This window comes from Octodon degus, unplaced genomic scaffold, assembly GCF_000260255.1.
Source record: "Octodon degus isolate 3935 unplaced genomic scaffold, OctDeg1.0 scaffold00179, whole genome shotgun sequence".
In the NCBI taxonomy this organism is placed as follows: domain Eukaryota; kingdom Metazoa; phylum Chordata; class Mammalia; order Rodentia; family Octodontidae; genus Octodon; species Octodon degus.
Window position 1 is genome coordinate 2,863,270 of NW_004524755.1, and position 20,389 is coordinate 2,883,658.

At 42.6% G+C, this 20,389-nt stretch overlaps 1 protein-coding gene across 1 annotated transcript; it reads left to right on the forward strand.

The window, feature by feature from the left end:
- Positions 1 to 224: 224 nt before the first annotated feature.
- On the forward strand, positions 225 to 18,896 carry Med30 (mediator complex subunit 30). The gene is made up of 4 exons (XM_004643607.2): positions 225 to 456; positions 8,599 to 8,757; positions 10,551 to 10,655; positions 18,396 to 18,896. The coding sequence occupies exons 1-4, from the start codon at positions 277 to 279 to the stop codon at positions 18,489 to 18,491; spliced, it is 540 nt and encodes a 179-aa protein (XP_004643664.1). The 5' UTR covers positions 225 to 276; the 3' UTR covers positions 18,492 to 18,896.
- Positions 18,897 to 20,389: the final 1,493 nt, after the last annotated feature.

A 20,389-nucleotide genomic window follows, 5' to 3' on the forward strand; every position in this document is an offset into this window, starting at 1 on the left:
GAGCACTACAGTGATTGGCTTTTCATCCGCCAGTCCCGCCCACTCGCGCATTCGGTCCAATCCTGTCCCGTTTCCCCCGGAGTCCTGATGGGCGGGACCCGTGACGTTAGCTGACGCGTGAGTCACGGTGGGCGGAAGTGGCGCCGGCCGTTCGGAAAGCGGCGCTCCAGGCTCGTGGCGCTCAGGCGCCGCGGCGGTCCGCTTCCGCGCGGTCCCCCTTCCGCGCCGCCCCGAGTGGCCCGCCGTGGGCGCCCGCCGGCCGGGCTGCACCGCGCCATGTCCACCCCTCCGCTGGCGGCGTCAGGCATGGCGCCCGGGCCCTTCGCCCCGGGGCCGCCGGCGCCGCAGGCCGCGCGCGAGGTGAACACGGCGTCGCTGTGCCGCATCGGACAGGAGACGGTGCAGGACATCGTGTACCGCACCATGGAGATCTTCCAGCTGCTCCGGAACATGCAGGTGCGCGGGCCGCGCCGCCCGGGCGCGCCTCCCCAGCCCGCGGCCTCGCTGCCGGGGAGACGGGCGGTGGAGCGCCTGCGCTGGCAGCTACCGCGAAGTGGGCTTCTCTCCGCGCGCAGTTTCCCCCGAGCGGAGCCAGCTCGAGAAACGGGGAAGTTCAGTGCCGCCAGCAGTTTCTTATTTTAAATTCCTCCTCTAAAAAAAATACATTTCAAAGCCCTCTTTTCTTAGCAGAACTGATACACGGTAAAGCACGTGCACCCCAAGTTTTGTCGGGAATACACCCGTGAAACCATCACTACCCGACGGTGAACGCGCCCTGACCCCGGGAGGTTACCTCGCGTCCCGGGGCGTCGTCCCTCCGCTGCCCGCCCCGAAGTTCAGTCCTGGGGGGACGTCGCCTTCCTGGGGGGGCGCTCCTTCCCCCAGCTCAGCGGCGTTTCAGTCGTGCGAGGGCAGCCACGGGGTGTGTGTGTGCACAGACATGAGGGTGGTTTCGTCTCTGGGGCCACGAATGTGGCTGAGAATTTTGCTTACAATTTTGTGTATGAGTGTGTGTTTAGGAGCTGGCTGTATAAAATGTAAGAAATTTCTCCAAAGTAGTCGAGCTGTTTTCATCTCAAACAGCACCAATGTTTAAGGATTCTGGTATTGTACGTTTATTTTGCTTTGTGGTTTGTGGCTTGGTGATATTCTCTTTACGTATCTAAAAGGGTCAGACTGAACATTGTTTCTTGGTTTTCGTTTCTCCCTCCTTCCCTGCTTGCTTTATTTTTCTGGAGATGAAACCCACGACCTTCACACTGAACTACATCCCCATCCCTGTTTATCTGTGTACTTACTGTGTTTGGGGCAGGATCTCCCCTGAGCCACCAAATTGCCCAGGCTGGGCTGGAACTTGCAATCCTCCTGCCTCAGCCTCCTAGAGTGCTGGAGTTGCAAGCCTCTGCCAGCAGGCCCAGCTCGTTTTTTATTTGATGGCAATCTCTTTGGCTGTTTTCCTTCCTTTGGTGTCATACCTAAGAAACTTCTACAGAATCCAGAGGACAAAAGTTTTCTCTTATGTGTTCTTCTAGAAGTCTTGAACTTTTAGTTTTTGCATTTAGGTTTATAACCCATATTAAGTTATGTAATAGGGGGTAGTGATTGACCGAATTAATCATTTTACAGTTGGGTATCTGATTGTTCCAACACTATTTGGCTAACCCTACTGCAGAATGTGGACATCATTTCTGTTAAATAATACATACTAGGAAAGATTAGACCACAGTGTATATTATTTAGGAAATGAATCCAGGTTTATGACCTACATGGAATAAACTAAACTGTTTCAAAAAGGTAGCATCAATGACTAGATTCCCTGCGGACCTATGTTTAAAGCTCATGTGTAAGGGACCGGATAGTTGTTTGTGCCTTTTACCTTGTGAATTCGTGGTTTGGCTTACCCACGACCTTTGCAGCACTTCACGGTTGGCTGAGAAGGCACCAAGTGTCCTTTTTTTTCCCCAAGAAGCTTGGGAAAGAGGCAACCAATGCAACATTTAATCTGCTTAGAAATAGCTCTTGGTCATGGTTTGTTACTCATGGTCAACCCTGGTCCAAATGGATATTTTGGTAGAGAGAGACGAGAGCCGTTTACCTTTTTTTTTTTTTTTTTTTTAGTACAGGGTCTATAGGATCTCACTACACAGATCGAACTTGTAGTGATTCTGTTTTCAGCCTCCCAAGTATGGGGATTATAGGCGTGCGCCACCACACCCAGTCTCAGTCACTGTCTCCATGCTGGGGGTGGGGCGTGTGGCAGCCTACGCCATGTCAGGGATCAACCCTGGCTGCTGTACTCTGCCAAAACAGGTGCGTTGGCCTGCTGAGCTATCTGTCTGGCCCTCACATTTGCCATTTATTAGAGTGATATTTGTTCTGCTTTTTATTAGCTACAGTTAATCTCTTGCTGTGCTTAGGTTGTAAATTAAATGTTTTCAAAGGCTTATATGCAGAAAAACGTGCAGTAAATTAAGATTTGGTACGGTCCAGGGTTTCAGGCATTCTCAGTTTTAGAACATAGGAGGGACTACAGTACATTTTAAGAAATACTCATTTAAAATCTTCCTCTGTAATATTAACGCATAAAGGTAAAATAACATCAATCTAAACTGCTAAGCTTTCTAAGCATGTGGCTTAAGGAGGTGACGATATATTAGGTGTCCTTTCACTGCTTAGGAATCTGCTGAGAAATGTGGACTAGTTTCTGGGAAAAGTACAGATGCATATTTTGAAAAGAATTGCAGGGAGTTAAAAGAATGTCTCCTCTAATCTCCCACATTAAGATTCCTGCAGAAAATGGCACTGCTTAAGACTCCCTGTGAAAAATATCATTGCTTTGATTCTGGTTATTAGCTTTTAAATTTTTTATTTTCAGAATATGTCATATATTTAGCATTCAGGAGTAAAACAGGACGTAACTGCACATTCTGCTCCTAGTCCTGTGCACTGAGTACCTCATTTTCTCTGCAGGCCATGGTGTGAAGGATTCTTACCTCTATTTTGTTGCATCTTCCCATACATTTCATACATATTGAAGCAATGTATATGTGTGTATTTTTTTCTTTTCCCATGTAGTGTATTATACCCGTGGTAGTATATTCCGAACATCACAGCTTACTTTTTTCATTTGATATCTTCTGGAGCTTGTTCATTCTCACCCAGAAAATCATTTTTATAGCATGCCAGTGCATGGCAGTGCTGTAGTTTATTAAACCGGTTCTCCCCTAAAACTCTCCCAAAGCTCGGGATTCTATGTCAGTAAGGAAGGGCTTTCCCACTTAAAAACTGAGAATAGTTCTGTGGCTTCTGCGTGTAGCACATGTCCCTAGACTTTTTCCCATGAAGGTGATTCCATAAATTCTTCTTCTTCACTGAATCACTTGCTACTTTGCACAAAGAGTGTGTGTCGGGTGTGGTCAACTTTTGTTGCTTCGGCCAAGCACCTGCACGCTCAGCTGGAAGGGAACGAGGCTGCTCAGGTTGGACTCAGGGCTCGGTTTCGGCCCAGGGTAGGCTGCTCACTGCCTGGCACCCGCAAGCAGAGCACAGGAGGAGCCAGGCCAGGGGCGAGGGACAGATGCCCCACGGGTCACCTGGAGGTGAGCTACTCCTCTGGGCCCTCTCAAGCCAGCCAAGCTGCCGACCCCACCAGCCTTGCGGGTGTTCTCCGCCATGGCCGTCCAGCCTTTGGATGGCCTGGGCCGCACTGGGTCACCAGGAGTGATCTTGGGCTGCATATAAAATATATATTAATGTAGGTAAGCCATGAAACCTCCTATTTTAGAGTAGTGTTTATTAGAATGCAAAAAAGGGCAGCATAAACTGCCATGTGGGCCCAGGAGGAGGAGTTAGCGTGCGCTGAGCCCCCACCCCAGTGACCCGTGTTGTACACCAGCCCACTTGTTCACACTGGGCAGCTGAGTCATGGAAAATAGCACGAAAATCACACTGGAAAATCACATGCTGACGTTGAGGGGCCACGCTGCTAACAGTCCGAGGCTGCTTGTGGCTTGTGGGCCGCTGGCTGGACGCGTCTGTGTTCTGTGCCACAGAACTGTCGATCCTACATATTCCTGCCCAAATTTCCAGTAATTTTTTGAGGCTCAGTAATGTGTTTACACTTATCTGTTAGAAGTTCCCTGGCTATTCTGACCATATACTTACACATTTGTATAGGCCACTGTATTTTAAAATCAGCTTTAGTTCTAATAAAACTAGGTTTTATTGAATTCAGTCAAGCTAGAAAGACTTGACATCATTAATATATTATCCTACTAACCAAGAACATGAAAAATACTATTATTTTTTTATTTCCTTAAGAAATAAATATTGTGGGTTTTTTTTCTCTCTTCTTATTTTAGTTTGAGCTTTTGAGCTTGGGGTCTCACTGTGTAGTTTATATTGATCTTGAACTCAATGATGATGTAGCCCAAGCTGGCCCCAAACTCCCATAATCCTCCTGCTTCAGTCTCCTAAGTGCTGGAATTACAGACATATGCCACCATATCTGGCATCAAGTTTTCCTTCTTTGTCTTGAGATTTTTTTTTTTTTTTTTTTTTAATTTTAGGATAGGCTCTGCAGGGTCTACAAGGTCTTACTGCGTAGATCAGACTCATCGTGATCCTCCTGTTTACAGCCTCCCTAGTGCTGGGATTGCAGGCCTGTGCCACCACACCCAGTCTCAATCCCCATCTCAGTGTGTCCCGGGGGCAGGGCCGGCTGTCTTGAGATTTTTGAAGTTCATCCCCAGATACCTTTTATTTAGAATTACAGATGGCATTCTGTTTCTGGGAGTTTGTAGGTAAAAGCAAAGCTAGGGCTTGGTCTCAGTTCTGGTCACCTCCTCACTGAATCCTTTCCTCCTCAGTGGCACTCTGTCCTCCTTAGGGTTCAGCTTTGTTTCGTGCCCCTGGCCCTGTCTTCCCTCACCGCCTTGATGAGTCATCAGCAGTGGCAGTGGTCTTGGGAGATGTCCTTTTGGTTCTAGAGCTTAGTGGAGCTGCTGCTGTTTCCTTGTTAGTTCTGACTCAACTGAGAAAATGCGTTTTCTCCCATTGGGGAATTTTTGTTGTTTCATGCTTCCTTTAAAGCATGAGTACTGAATATAGCCGAGCGCCTTTTTAGTGACTGGGGATAAGAAGAAGTAGTTGTGGCTTTCCATCCATAGCATGGGTGAGGTTACCCATGAGCTGTTCAGCTGAACAGTGTATGTCACTATTCTCTTTTCTTTTCTATTCCTTTTGCATTGTTGAGCATCAAGCCCGACTAGACAAGTGCTCTGCCCTGCTAAGCAAGCACCCCACCATCCAGTAATAATTCCAGACCTCAAGAGGTCTTGAGTGCCGTCGCCATGTGTGCTCCGGAGTACGGGAATCTTACCTTTTGTGTCAGGGCCATCCCAGCTTCCGAAACAGTGCCTGATACATTCAGGGTACAGAGTAATTAGTGAATAAATTAATTACTACTTTGAGAAGCTGGTACTAAAAACTTACTAAGTTGGCATATTTGAAAAGGTTATGTTTTCATTTATCATAGGATTTATCAAGTGTTCCTTTACATGACATACTTTTTTTTTTTTTTTTTTTTTTTTTTTTCACGGAACCGGGGATTGAACTCAGGCCCCTGCGCTTGCCAGGGAAGTACTTACTCTACTGAGCCATCTCTCCGGCCCCTGCATGACATATTCTTAATGAATTTTTAAGTATAAATTTGTGCATCAAATAACTTAGACTGCACTTTAATATTCCATGTGTATGTACTATACTAAATACAATGAATGATGTAAGTTCCAGTCTTTAATAAATGAGAAACACGGGCAAGTTATAAAACTTAGTAACTGACATAATAAAGTTTCAGGCTCTTTCTTATGCCAGATATAACTGTTATTTTCTTGCTATCACCCAGACAAGAAAGCCAGGATCCGTTTAAGCTCTAAATTATCTTGTGGAAAGCTAGCTTTTCCAGTGCCATTTATTAAAGAGGCCATCTTTCTTCCAGTGAATGTGGTTGGCTCCTTTATCAAAGATAAGGTGGCTGAGTGTGTTTGGGTTGCATCTGCATCATCTATTCTGTTCCACTGATCCTGGGGTCTGGATCCTCGGGTCTGGATTTTTTGTTTGTTTGTTAGTACCATGCTGATTTTGTCACAGTAGCTTTCTAGTATAATTTCGAGTGAGGGATTGTGGTGCCTTCTGCCTTGCCCTTATTGCCCAGGATTGCTTTTGTTATTGTAGGTCTCTTCTAGTTCCAGATGAATTTTAGGAGTGTTGTCTCGAGTTCCGTGTGCTAGTGGTATTTCGATCGGGATTGCCTTAACTTGTTATTCCAAAATAACAATTTTGAAAGTATGGCCATTTGCACTATGTTGGTTCTTCCTATCCACAAGGAAGGAATATCTTTCCATTTTCTGATACCCTCTTCAATCACCTATTTCAGAGTACTGTAATTTTCAATGTATAAATCTTTTACTTCTTTTGTTTGACTGAGTCCTAAGTATTTCATTTTTTACATGCTATTTTAAAGGATGTGTTTTTGCTTGTTTCTCTCTCAGAGAGTTTGTTGTTTGTGTACAGGAACGCTGTTGAGTTTTGAGTGTTGACTACGCTATTGTATCCAGCTACACTATTGAATTTGGTCATTAAATCTACAAGTCTTTAGGTGAAATTCTTGAGTCTTGTATATAGAATATCATGTCATTTGCAAATAATGTCACTTCTTCCTTTTGTATCTGTATTCCTTTTATTTCTTGCTCTTGTTTAATTGTTCTCACTAATGTTTCCAGAAGTGTATTGCATAAGAGTGGTGACAGTGGACATCCTTGTCTTGTTCCTGCCTTTAGAGTAAAGGCTTTCAGATCTTGGTCAGTTAGTATGATGCTAGCTGTTTGGATAATATTTCATGCCTATAACTTGTTCTCTGAATACTATGTAGACAAAAGATGCAGTGGACTGATTATTGTTAGTGTCCTGCTAGCCTCGTTTGAAATTGTTTTATTGTTATTTTAACTTTTTTTTCCTCATCTAAATAAATAATAAGTAAATTTAAACTCTGAGTTGTTAGCTGGTGCTGGGAAAAATCAGTGAGTGGAGGATTCGTGAGCGGAGCTGCAGCGTGCGGTCCTGCTGGAGGAGCCCTCGGCGCCATGTCCCCCGAAACGGCCACTAACTCAGGCTTTGGTAGTTATCGTGCTTCTGTGAAGCCTTGTAAAGTATTTATGCTTGCAGGTTTCTAAATATCCTAGGAATATTTTATCTAAGCTAGTTTCAGTAAATAGCCTTAATTTATAAGCCATTATGTTTGGAAAGGGGAATTTGGAAATGAAAAAAAACAAAACAAAACAAAACACCTTATTCAAGCCTGTGTACCTAATACATTTTTGTCAGCTGTGTGCCTTTTCTAATCTTTCAGTTTTGGAGTCCTGTTTTTGTTTACCTAACATTGTGTTACGCTTTTTTCCTTTTTCATTCTTGCTTCATCATTTCTTAAAAGGAAAAGAAAGTAAACTATAATCTTCATCCAAGTATTAGGCTGATTCCACATATCAAAGTAGGGAAATAAAATAATATATAAATGTATGTAGAAAAAGGAAGGAAGATTTTTATTCATAAGGATCAGCAGTTCACATCAGGTACACGTTTAATTATAAGTTCTAAGTAATAGTTTCCATTTACCTGTGACTGTCTCCTATTTTGCAAAAATTACTGAATAAAAATATACCACTGTCTAGGCTATGATCATTATTAATGTTAATAATCTTGAAACACACACTGCTTGCACCTGTACTTCCTGTTAATGACTTTTTTCAAGTAAAACTGTGGGTGATGGCTTTATACTATATTGTGTGCTTTGAGGGTCTTTATTATAGTTAAGGTATTTGAGGAAATTAAATATATATTTATATCTACTAGATATAGAGAGAATGAATGCACGGGGTCTTCAGGGGCTCACGACACAGACGGGACTGGCAGTGGCTCTCCAGTTTCCAGCCTCCCACGTGCCAGGATTACAGGAGCGCCGCCACGCCCAGCCTCAGTCGCCCTCAGGCACCCCGAGCTGGGCCTGGCATGGCAAGCTGGGGATCGAAGCCCTGCCTGAGTCTGCCTAAGCAGGTGCTTTAGTCCACTGAGCTGTCTGGCCGGCCAATTAGGGGAATATTTTTGCAACAGCAATAGCATATTATTCTCTTACAAAAAATTCCAAGCTTCACTTTTATTTAAACTGTTTTAACTTCCTGATTCAGCTCAGGAGCTTGCTTCTTTCATATCATAGCAGCATTAAAATTACATCTTTTTAAGTTGAACTTCTCAAATTACTGGAGAAAAGCTGTTTATTTCAACCATCAGAAGGTTTATTAAAAGTTTTTTAGGGTTGCTTTATAGCAGTGAAACAATACACAAGTTGCTAATAAATAGGGACGTGTGGCTCTTAAAATCTTTACATATTTGTAAAGTCGTCCACGTTTACTTTTAAATTCTTACATTGAATTTGATTAATTGTGAAATACCTCAGCTTTTATGCATTACGTAAAAACTGTTGGCTTTCCCGTTAGAAAACCTTAACTCACATTCTATTTTCATTGTTTTGTTTTGCCTGCCAAGCTGCCAAATGGTGTCACGTACCACACGGGCACGTACCAAGACCGGCTGACGAAGCTGCAGGACCACCTGCGCCAGCTCTCCATCCTCTTCAGGAAGCTGCGGCTGGTCTACGACAAGTGCAACGAGAGCTGCGGCGGGATGGATCCCATTCCTGTGGAGGTGAGCTTGCGGGAGAGGGAGGACCCACGCGCGGGCGGCGGGGCGGCGCCGGGACATGCGCAGTTCCTGTCCCATTTTTTCTTTTTCTTATTTTGATACTAAACCGTGTGTGTGTGTGTGTGTGTGTGTGTGTGTGTGTATTACCGCTATATTTCATGTTAATTTCTAGACACTTTGACTTATGTCTCAGAGTGACCATTTTGTTGGTGGTGTTGAGAGGGTTGTCTGTGACAGCTTGTAACATGGTTCTCGGTATCTCCTTTTAATTAAATAAGTGTTTGTTCTTTTTTCTTATTAAACAGGAGTTCTAATAGCATCCTAAAGTACTTTAAGAATGGTTTGCATGAAAATGCTTACAGATAAAAGTTTTCTACCATCATTAATTTAGATTGGATTTGTAGCCAGGGGGAATCTCTCTATTTTAAATATTTATTCTCTAAATTTAATCTTGCATATATCTGATTAGCTAGGTAGCCGGTATTTTTCCGAACGTGTCTCCCTGTGTGCAGCTTAGATGGCTGGCGCGAGCATGGCGGAGGCTTAGTCTGCCAGCCCTGCCTGCAGAGAACAGTCTCACGGGACTGGTGCGTCCTTCTCGAGTGAGCTGCTCAAAGGAAGTGAACGGAGACAGTAAAACCTTTAAGGGAAAGAGATGAGAAATGCTGTTGACATTGTCACGTGCTGCAGAGAAATTAAAACTGTCCGTAGAGCTTGCCGAGCCAGACTTGCTAGTGTTTGCGAATGGGGGTGCAGGGAAAACAGCCGTGGCGCGAAGTCAGATCACAGAGGGTGGAAGGCGGAAGGAAGCAAGGAGCGGGACCCGCAGCTAGACACCAAAGCAGAGAGGAAAACGAGAGGAGGAGGAGGTGGAAGGGAATTGGATCAAGGGCCTGGGGCATTTTTACCTCTAAAGGAAGAAATTGGAGAGTGTTGGGGGAAAGAAAAACATGCTGGAAGAGGCTGAGGGAAGGAACAACCAACAGTGCAGACGGAGGAGGGGTCGGTCTTGCCTGGAGACCAGTCCTCAGGAATAAGGGGAGCACGGCCCCAGAGGAGAGCGGAGGGGAGCGGAGCGAGGATGTGGGTGTAACCAAGCTCCTGCTTGTCGTGGGAATGTGAGAGTCAGGCCAGGTGGCTCCTACATTGACACTCGCTCACCTCGGGCTTTCTCACTTCACCAACACGAGATGGTGGAGCCTGAGTGCTTGGAATTCTGTCACATATACAAGTGACCTTCCACACAAGCCACACATACTTAATTATACTTGTCCTACAAGTCCTATTACTCAGTATATTTTTTTGTCCTGGAAAAAAAAAGTACGCTTACAACTAAAAGAAGTTAAAACATCTAGAAATTAGCCTAAGTGGCGAAGTCATAGGTGCAAAAACTTGCAAGATTCATGTGCAGGTCCGTGCAGTTTCTGTCCTTCTGCTGTCACTGATAGAGAGCCTGGCTTGCTCAGTGCACTCGTGAGTGGGAGTTGGACTGACTTGAATTTTGTAGTGTCTGGAAGTTAAATATTTTCTGGTTGAATGAGAAAGGCATTATTTAACTGTGTGTGACCACCAGTGTTGTGAAGGCTGCTTTTGCAGGGGAAACCCAAAGGGTGCTGTATGAAAGCACTGGGTTTGATAGTCTTCTACAGCTGTTGTTTCGGACCATTCCCTGAATTAAAATTTATTTGCAAGCTGTTCAGAAGTACACAGATTGGCCCTCGTCCACCGCCTTCTGTAGTGTCTGTTGATAAGTGTGCAGCGTAGTTTTGACTGTCCCGCTTGTTCGTCACCCCCAGCAACTGATTCCCTACGTGGAGGAAGATGGCTCGAAGAGCGACGATAGGGCCGGCTCGCTCCGCTTCGCTAGTGACGAGAGGCGAGAAATTGCCGAAGTAAATAAGGTGAGCTGTTGGTCCCTAGTCCCGCGTTCCAGAGTTCTAGACAAAGATGATGATGGACTGTAATATAACTGAACAGCATAATCAGAATTATAGATTACATGAAGTTTTTTCCTCAACAAACTCCACTTGTTTTGCATACTACAGCAAAGAACTAAAAGGTAAGCAGAATTCTATCTGAAAAGTCAGAAGAGAGATCATAAAAATCATTCAATAAAGCACCTTGAAGAGCTGCACTGGCACCGTCACAGCCCATTTATTTCTCTTTTCCGGGCAGAATTCCGCCTTTTTAGCTTACCGCATGTTTAGAACAGCAAACAGCAAATGATAAGAATTTGCAAGTAGGAAATTGAATGTCTCAGCATCTGAAAAAGAACTTGAGAGAGTTATCAAAGTGTTATCTTACCCCACCCTCTTCTAGAAAAGCTCCTAACTAGAATATATTTATTGCCAAATGTTCTTGAAAGTTCACAAAAGTGTTCAGGTAGTTGTCATGAACCTAAAACAGGAGAGCTGTTAGTTCATTTTGTGGAACAAACGTGGATCTGGTTTACCAAAACCTAACAGAAGTACCGTAATGAGTAGTAGTATCAAGCGTATTCTTACCGAGAAATATCAAGTACCTCTTCTGATGTTCTTTTTTTTTTTTTTTATTGGTAGAACCGGGCATTGAACTCAGGCCCTTGCACTTGCCAGGGAAGCACTTATTCCACTGAGCCATCTTCCTGGCGCCTCTTCTGATGTTCTTAATTCTCTTTAATAGAATTTATCACTTTGTTAGCAATACACTGGATCTTCACTGAAGAGAGTTTTCTGAGATAGATGAGGATAATTGAATTTATAGACAGAGAATATCATAGTTACATTGAGAAAATATTGTTCTTGGGTGATTAAAAGACATTTGATAGAATTTAATACTGGTTGCTGATTCAAAGAACACTTAAAGCAAACAAGAAGATTTTTTTAACCTTTATTTCAAATAAATAGCCAACATTTTTAATACAGCTGAAATATAGAGGTGTCCCTATTAAAAATAGGCAAAATAAAGTATTTTAGTATTTAAATTTTAAAATAAAATTAGTAGTACTTTTTAGAAGTCATAGCCAACTTAAAAAGACAACAGTTATGTTGTTAGGAAATAGGAGTTAGGAAATTGTTGACAAACCCCCTTAAAATGCCCAGAGGGCCTCAGTTGATATAAAGTAGACTCTATAAAGAGAGCTCTGAAAAGGGCTTAGCACAAGAGTGATGACATGTCTTTATACCGCCATGAGCCAGCTTGATTATAAGGTGCTGTTCACAGTTGCCACCAGAAATACCGAGTAGATAGGAATTGTGCCCATGGGATTGTGCCCAGCCTTACCAAGATAGAGAACAGAAGTTTTGAGTAACCAAAAGACCTTGAGAGGGCAATCAACACAAAAATGGCAGCCTTGATTATTTTAATAGAGTAACAGTGCAAATCCAAATAGGACTTTTTTGAAGTCATGTAAAAATACTAAGATTTCAGTGCAGTAACAGTTAAAGAACAAACCCCAGTAAAATGCAAATGGGATATTTTTTCTTGACAGTATAAAAATTTTAGAGAAACTTCTAATAAATGAGTAATAAAACACACTTGTAAGATTCAGAATTTAAAATGTAATACTAGGATTTTATGAAAGCAATAATTAAACATGTGATACGGGTATAAATATAGACAGATTAGTAAAATTATAGCCCATAAAATAGCCTTCACATGTTCCCAGTATGAGAATTTAATATGACAGAAGAGGGATCATGTGGAAAATTAGACTTTAAAAAATAGAAAATTTGATGGAAAATTAAACCAGCTTTTATATTAAGCCATATGTCAGAATGGATCTCAGAGTGGAAAATAAGACCTGCAAAACAAAGTATTGGAAAACTAAAAGAAAAATGTATTTCAAAATACAGGAGAATGGAAAAAGGTGAATAGATTTTTATAAAATATGGTAACTTTTTTTTAAAAAAAAAAAAGGTAAAATATAAGATTACATTCAGTATTTCCAGCAAATATGATTATAAATCAGCGACTAGTTTAGCAAAACACTAAGAATTGGAAGTTGGTCAAGAATGAGGAAAGACTGGAAAGTTTTTCTTTGGATCCTAAAAACTATGGGACTTAGTGGGCTGAAGTGTGAGACATTTGTTGATGCAGAAATCATGCATCAATGGCTGCTGCTGACAAGCCTCTCAATCCAGAGCCCTGGCTGTGCTGCTGGCGCAGGTCTGCGGCCTTCCTGGTCAGTTTCCGAGCAGCTAGGCTCTGGGGCTCAGAAGGGTGGGCACGGAGAAGGAGAAGGAGCCCGGGCAGGGGAAGGAGCCCAGCCGCCTGCTGGCCCGAGCTCAAGCGCAGGTGGCCCTGGCTCCTGTCCCAGCTGCGCCTTGGCAGACCCCCTCTGCCAGGGTCCCCCGGAGCCCACGCATGCTCTGGCTCCCTCTGCACCCTCAGGATTGCGGCCCCCTCCTGCCAGGTCACTGACCGCCGTCCTCCTCGTCTGAAGATGGCCCCTTGCGGCTGCTGTTCGCCTCTGATCGCTGCTCTGCGAGCAACTGTCAACTGTGACTTCTTTGTACTGCCGCCACTTTCACTAGGGCTTCAGGAAAAGAAATAGATACACATAGATATTTTAACCACAGTATTTGACAGGAATTTTTTTAAAGAGCTTTTGGGGAAATGCATCTCTTAAGTGGCACAGGTAGTCCTCATCCAGGGCCTCAAAGCTCTCGTCCTTCCTGGAAATGCATATTCCTGTATTTTGAAAAAGCCGTGGAGAGTAGTTAGTGAACAGATACAAGACAGGGGGAACTTTAATTTCAGTCTCAAAAAAGGAGAAAGAGAATAAAATTAACTGCCTAATAGCAACCAAGGTGGATTTTTTAAAAACAGAAATTGGGGTTTGATTCTTTTTTATATGAAGTGAGTGTGACATAAATTTTGACTGTGAAAAGAGTAGTTAGCACTATTCCTGTACTTTATCATTCTACTCCAACTTCTTCAAATTCTGTATCTTCCTCCTAGAATGTAAGATTAAAAAAATGAGATTTTAAAAACATGAAGCTCAGAATCTTTTTTTTTTTTTCCTTAATGCCATACATACTTGAGCAGGTTCCCATGAGAACTTGTTTATTTTGCAGAAGGGTTTTTTGTTTTTTGGGTTTTTTTTTTTTTTTTTCTCCGAATGCCTTCAGGGCAGGTTTGGCTGGCTTGAGTTGTGGGGATCAAACCACAGCAACCTGAGCCTGACTGCTTTGTTGAAGCAGCCACTTAAAGAACTGAGCTAAGGGGCAGGCCCCCAGAACTTGTTTATTTTGAATGATAAAATACCTTAATCTAATTATTTAATCACAGGAAGGCTATTAAGAATAAAAGCTTCATTGATTGTCAAGTTTATAAATATCCGTATTCATACATTTTTACGTTCCTCCTATTTTTAATCAATACATATTCTTACTATGCAAATAAGGCATGCTTTTCTTTTCAGCTAGTAAGTAGGAGAGTCCCAGAGCAACAGTCTTTCCAGCATGGTAGTTCCTGGTGCTGTACCGAATACCAAGAAGGGGTTTGGGGCTCCTGGCGTGGTGCGTGGCTGTCACTGTGGAGAGCACCTCGGACGAGGCCCGAAGGGGAGCGCGGAGCTGCAGGACGCCGTGGAGGACCCTGCCCTCCCGCCGAAACCTTCCGCGGGACGCCCCTTCGCGACCCCACTTCCTCCCAGGGGTGCCCGGCTGGAGCCAGGCCTTTACTACCACCGGGCCCTCGGGGGCTTCTACCGAGAGGGCCGCCTTCAGAAAGCGCCCCAGGGGCTTTGTTTGCCTGTTCTTTCCATTCTTGCAGGATTGGAGGAAGCTTTTTGATTTGATTTTGCCGCCCGCCTGAGTGTTCCTGTGTCCGGGTGCCTGCTCCTTGCCGCATCCCGCGAAGCAGTCCCGAGCAGTCCCCCCAGTCTGGGTGGTGCGCGGGCCTCTTCCTGGGGAGCGCAGGGCTCTCTGCTGGGGGCAGGGCAGCCCCCCTCCTGTGCAGTGCTGCGCGGAGACAGGAGTGCTGCGCCAGTTTTCAGGCCCTGACATTTGCTCATGTCAAGATGCTTTGTGGGTCTATGCAGTCGATAATAAGATTATATTTTTTACATTAAATTAGAAATATCCAGTCTTCCAATGCCAATTTCTTTTCTAAATGAACAAAATAATGACAGCCTTTGTCCCCAATTGGTCATCTTCAAATATCGCTGTCTTTGAACTAGTACGGAGCGTGTTGACTGTATTGGTCTGTCTGGTTTCTCTCCACGCACATGCCTGCCACGGTGCCATGAAACTTTGAGGGGCACAGTTTCCAGGAAGTGTCTCATATAACGGTGACTCATATGGCCTGGGGTCATTTAAAAACTCAGCATTTTGGGTTATTTAAATACTTTTTTTTCTTCACATATCCTAGAATTCTTAAGCTCTGATACCCAAGAAAAACAGGGAATTCTTTTGGACTCTGCTTTAGGGACATTCGAATGAGTTTTATTTTGCTTAGAGCTAGGCTACTGATGGTAAAATGAAATTGAAGCATTTACAGGTTAGACATATAATCAGGCCCATGCATTTAGAAATCATTTTTGATCAGGTGTCACGGCCTTTGTATGAATATTAAACTACACAGTGTAATTTAGCATAAACACATTTTGTAAGTACTGAATCTCCTGCTTACACGTTCACCTGTTAATGTAACAAATTAGGCACAGCTGACGGATTTTGAAAATAGCAGCTGTCAACCTCTGTTAAAATCAATCAGTGGCAAGAGTGTATATATTAAATCCTATATCATGTCATGAAAATTTATTTACAATTTAACCACTAATAAGCATAACTGTCAGCTTTGCTGTCGATGTCCTGTGACGTGTTTTGACTCTAGATATTTTGCTTATGTGCTAATTTTTTTAATTTAAAACTTTGTGACATCTTTGAGAAAAAACTGTCCAAGTGCCTTATATGATACTTTTTTAAAAAGTTTATTGGCTAGATTTCGTTGTTATCTAGAAAATATTCTTGACCCTTCTGGAACTAATGAGGTGCTAAGAAGGAAGAAAAAAAGTTTCTGTCCATGAAGAGCGCCCTTGGGCAGTGTTCCCTGGAGGCTTTGCAGTTCTCCCTGTGACGACGAAGTCATGGGGCCATCACAGTCTAGTTTTCATGCTGATTATAGCGTCTTCCTTTCAGCACCCAAGAATATAATTTCATTACTTCTGGTCACTTTATGGAAAATCAGTCCCTGAGCTCATTCATTAGACTTGGCCTTTCAGTGGTTTTCAGCTTTCTCCTGTAACTTCCTCAGTCCTCCCTTTCGTGGGTACTTGAAAGGTACTGTGGAAAAGCCATCCCACAGGGTGAACCTTCTCACTGGGTTTTAATCATTTGTTTTACCTCTCAAGAATCTGAATGGGTCCCCATTACTACTGACTACCAAGCCCAAATGCATCTCCTTCCACTCTTGCGCGTTGCCCCTTTTTCTAAACCCCGAGCAGGTCCTTTTTTTCCCTGCTGTCCTTTTCCATTGGAGGCAGTATCTCCTGTGGAATCTACAGCAGATGGCACTTTCCCTCTGCCATCTGCTTTCAGTTGGGTTCTGTCTTCCTCCTTCTTGAGTTTAAAAGTCTGAGACTTTGAGAAGTGATCACATTCACTAATTCAAATAGATTCTTTTTAAAAGTCAACTCACATGCTTTTTCTTCCTTTTAATCTTACTCAGTAGCTCTTTCAACCTCTTACAAAGTTGGAAAGGGAGGGAAATCGAGGTAGCTGAAGAATTTCACAGCTAGCAGGTGCAGGGCCAAGACTTTAGATTGGCAAAGAACAACCAACTTGGAAGCATTTATTTTGGAGCCATGAATTCAGTAAACCAGACTTACTGGTTTTCAGCCACATATCTTGATAGTGGACTGTTGGCCTTGTGCATGAATATAGACACCAGCAACTGGAGAAGGCGTTTGTGTAGGATCCAGTAATAAGCTGCAGAGTTAGCGCTTGAAGGAATTGCCAGCCTCCTGATGCCCATCTGCACTGTTGCTGCCCTCGGTGGACGGCCAGGTGTAGGGTTATGGTCTCTGATAGAAAAGTCGTTGTGGCTTGGGGGATTCCTCACATGTCTCAGGCATGTGGGGCCATTTGTTACATGATATGCACCACTGCTTAGCTGCACACCGCATGGTCACCATGACAGGACCTGGATGCTGGCTCACCTGAAAGCTCATCAAAGAAGTGGAATAATTAAAAATGCTGAGCGTTATCTGTTTCCCCAAAGACTGTGTTAAAGTAAACCGGCTGCAGGGGCACACAGCACATGACTGTAATCAGCAGTGTGGGAGGCTGACACAGAAAGATCTCAAGTTCGATCCCAGCCTGGACAATTTAGTAACTTGGCAAGATCCTGTCTTAAAATAATAAATTAGAGATACAGCTCAATGTAGATGCACTGGGTTCCATCTCTAGTTTAAAATAACTTTTTGGGCTAGCAAGATAGCTCAACAGGCTAAAGCACCTGCTTAGGCAACCACAGGGACATTGGTTCAATTCCCAGTACCACATGCTGTGCCAGCCCTACCCCCAGAGCATGCTGAGCTGGCCACAAAAATAAATAATAGCTTTTAAGAATAATAGTAATAACTTTTAAAATATTGTAAAAGATTATTAGTCTGCGTAAATGGCTTTTTTTTCTTTTTACTTATTTCTTGTCTTTCCTAATTCTTGATGGTCATGTAGGCAGCTTGCAAGATGTAGGTATGATGAGTTGTACTGCTATAAATGGATATTCATATGACAGTATCTAACCGTACAAAGAGTACAAATAATTTAATCTTAATTTACTTTGGAATAAAATGAAAATTAAGGTTTTTGAGACCTCTTTGAAGTGAATATACACTTGCTCACCTGGAAGTTGTTTAATATAGTAGCCTTAAAATAACCTAATATAGATCTCCAAATGTCATGTTTCTTAAAGATTTTGAATACTAATGAAGATTATTATAATATGCAATGAACATTCCTAGCTAGAAGCTCTATTTTTATCTGAATAGATACTTACCACATAGGAATATGGCATTATTAGAAGCAGATCACACCTCCTGCCATGGGCACTGGGTACCTTCTGCCACATCTTTGAAAGGCCAATTGCATCAAATGTTGTAATTTTATTATACTTTAGGTTGATAATTGATGTTCTATGTCTACCATTAACATTTGCTTAGATGCCGGGCAATTCTAACACTTTATGTGAATCAAATAATTTAATCCCTCTAAGAACTCATATACAGTAAGTTCATTTATTACCTGCATGTTTCTGAATGTGTCGAGCATCATCCATTTATAATTAGAGCGGTTGAGCTCCTGAACAGCCGAGAGTCTGGCTCAAGCGTGTGCCCTTGACCACTTAGTTGTGCTCCTAGGAAATCCAGGCTCTTCAGCTTGTAGCAGTTAAATGCTTCATATCTTCTCCCCGACGGTGGAAGCAGAGCTGGCGCAGGGGTGGGGGCTGCAGCCTCAGGCTCCCGGGCACAATCAGAGTTCAGAGTACCACACGACACATCCACAGCTGAAAGCACAGGGGACCTCTGCTTTACAGCAATGTGTAGATCAGTGTCTGTCTCGGTCATTTGAGCCCTCACTTAGGACGTTTTGATCTTCTAACTGCATGCTCCATTTTTCATGAATCATTTCTTGTAAATTCTTTTGTTTCCACAGAAACTCAAACAGAAGAATCAACAGCTGAAGCAAATTATGGATCAATTACGAAATCTCATCTGGGATATAAACGCCATGCTGGCGATGAGGAACTAGACTGATACTGGAATTCCCTGTGCTTTCCATGTTGCATCGTTGTTTTTCCCTCAAGTATTTTTTCACTTTGAAAAAGATTATTCATCTGCTCTTATTTTAGTCCCTGGAACTAAACTTCCTATTTTTTTCATTGAAGTTTTGCCTTAAAGTATTCATTAACTTTTTGTTATATTGTAATTTTGATGGCATTTGTGTTTTGATTATCTTCATGAATTGAATAATGGCTTTTAAAAACAAAGGTTTGTAAATAAATTTTTTTTAATTTGACCAGTAGTTTTGCTAATTACAATTACCCTTTTACAAGAAAATGTATTTTTTACAGATGCAAATATCTACAATTCATTTGCTGTACAATTAAAATTAAAGATATGTTACCATTTCAACTCAATGTTTTAAATTCAGTTTTATTCTAAACCAGTCAAAAATAAGAAAATAGTGAACATATTTTGCCATGAAAGTTAGTTCTGTGATGTTCTTTAGGTCTTGGGTCTTGAGATAATCTGTCTCTAAAAGGAAAGAAACTTGATTTGAGCACAGGACAAATTAAAGTCACTCCTGTGTCTTATCTGCTACCTGCTTTAGACCAAGAAGTAATGTCTTCATTATTCAAGTACATCTTCCAAATAATCACAAGAGTATTTTGAAAACGGGACTCTGTAAGAGCTTTACATCAGACTATGCTCTATGACAGGTGCTCTTGCAGACCAGTGAGGCCTTTGTAGGTTGCGATGGGAGCTCAACTTTTCTGGCCAGATTCCAGGGCCTCCCTCCTGTCTGCCTAAGTCAACTATGAAAACACTGTTTGACTTCTGGTGTAAGTGAATAAAGTTTCCCTGGAAGATTACGCAAGAAACTGATAACTGGCTTCTTCTGGGTTAGGGAATGCAGTGGCTGAGTATCAGACTGGAAAAAACAATGTTTTTGTTTGTTTCTGGTTTTTCATTGTATGACCTTTTGGAACTTGTGAATTTTATGGTATGTACAAATACTGCCTACAGAAGGCATCTGAGATGAGTAAACAGTCTCAGATAAAGAAGAAATGGCAATAATGTTATGCAAAAATGTTCACTATCACTGGACATTCAAGAGATGCAAATAAAAACAACACTGAGATTCCATCTCACCCTGGAAATGCTAGAGGGGTTGTAGGGAAAAAGAACCCTTCTCCACGATTGGTGGGAGTGTAGACTGGTGCAGCCACTGTGGAAATCAGTGTGGAGATGCCTCAAAAAACTAAGTCTAGAGAGTCTATTTGATCCAGCTGTTCCCCTTGTTGGTATCTTCTCTCAATAATTAAAAGCATCATACCACATGTTTGCACCCATTTTTATACTAGTGCCCATCATCAGATGAATGGATAAAAAATGATGTAGCTTTTTTATACAATGGAGTATTTCTGTGCCATAAAGGAGGATAGTTTGAGATACTCATAAGCAAATGGATGAACCTTGGGACCATATTCTTAAAGTAAATCAGACACACATGTTTACACCCCACATTTCTCTGATGTGAGAAACAAAAAGGGTAAATAAGGAATGGAAAATGGATACTGTAAAATAGGAAGGAAGTGTTCAGTGGGAAGGGGAACTGGGGTGGCATGGAGGAATAGAAGGAAAAAATGGAAACAAAGCTTCTATAAATAGGGAAAGGGGGGTTGAAGGAAGGAAAGGGAATAGGGGGAAAAAGACATCGCGTACAGGTACGAATTCCCTATGGCGTGACCATTACAGATACCTAAAATGTACCAGTGGATTTTTTCTTATTTATGTATTTAGTACAGGGTATCACTACACAGATTGGACTCAGTGATCCTCCTGTTTTCAGCCTCCCAAGAGCTGGGATTACAGGCATGTGCCACCATGCCCAATCTGAATCATGCTCTCAGTGCACCCCAGGGA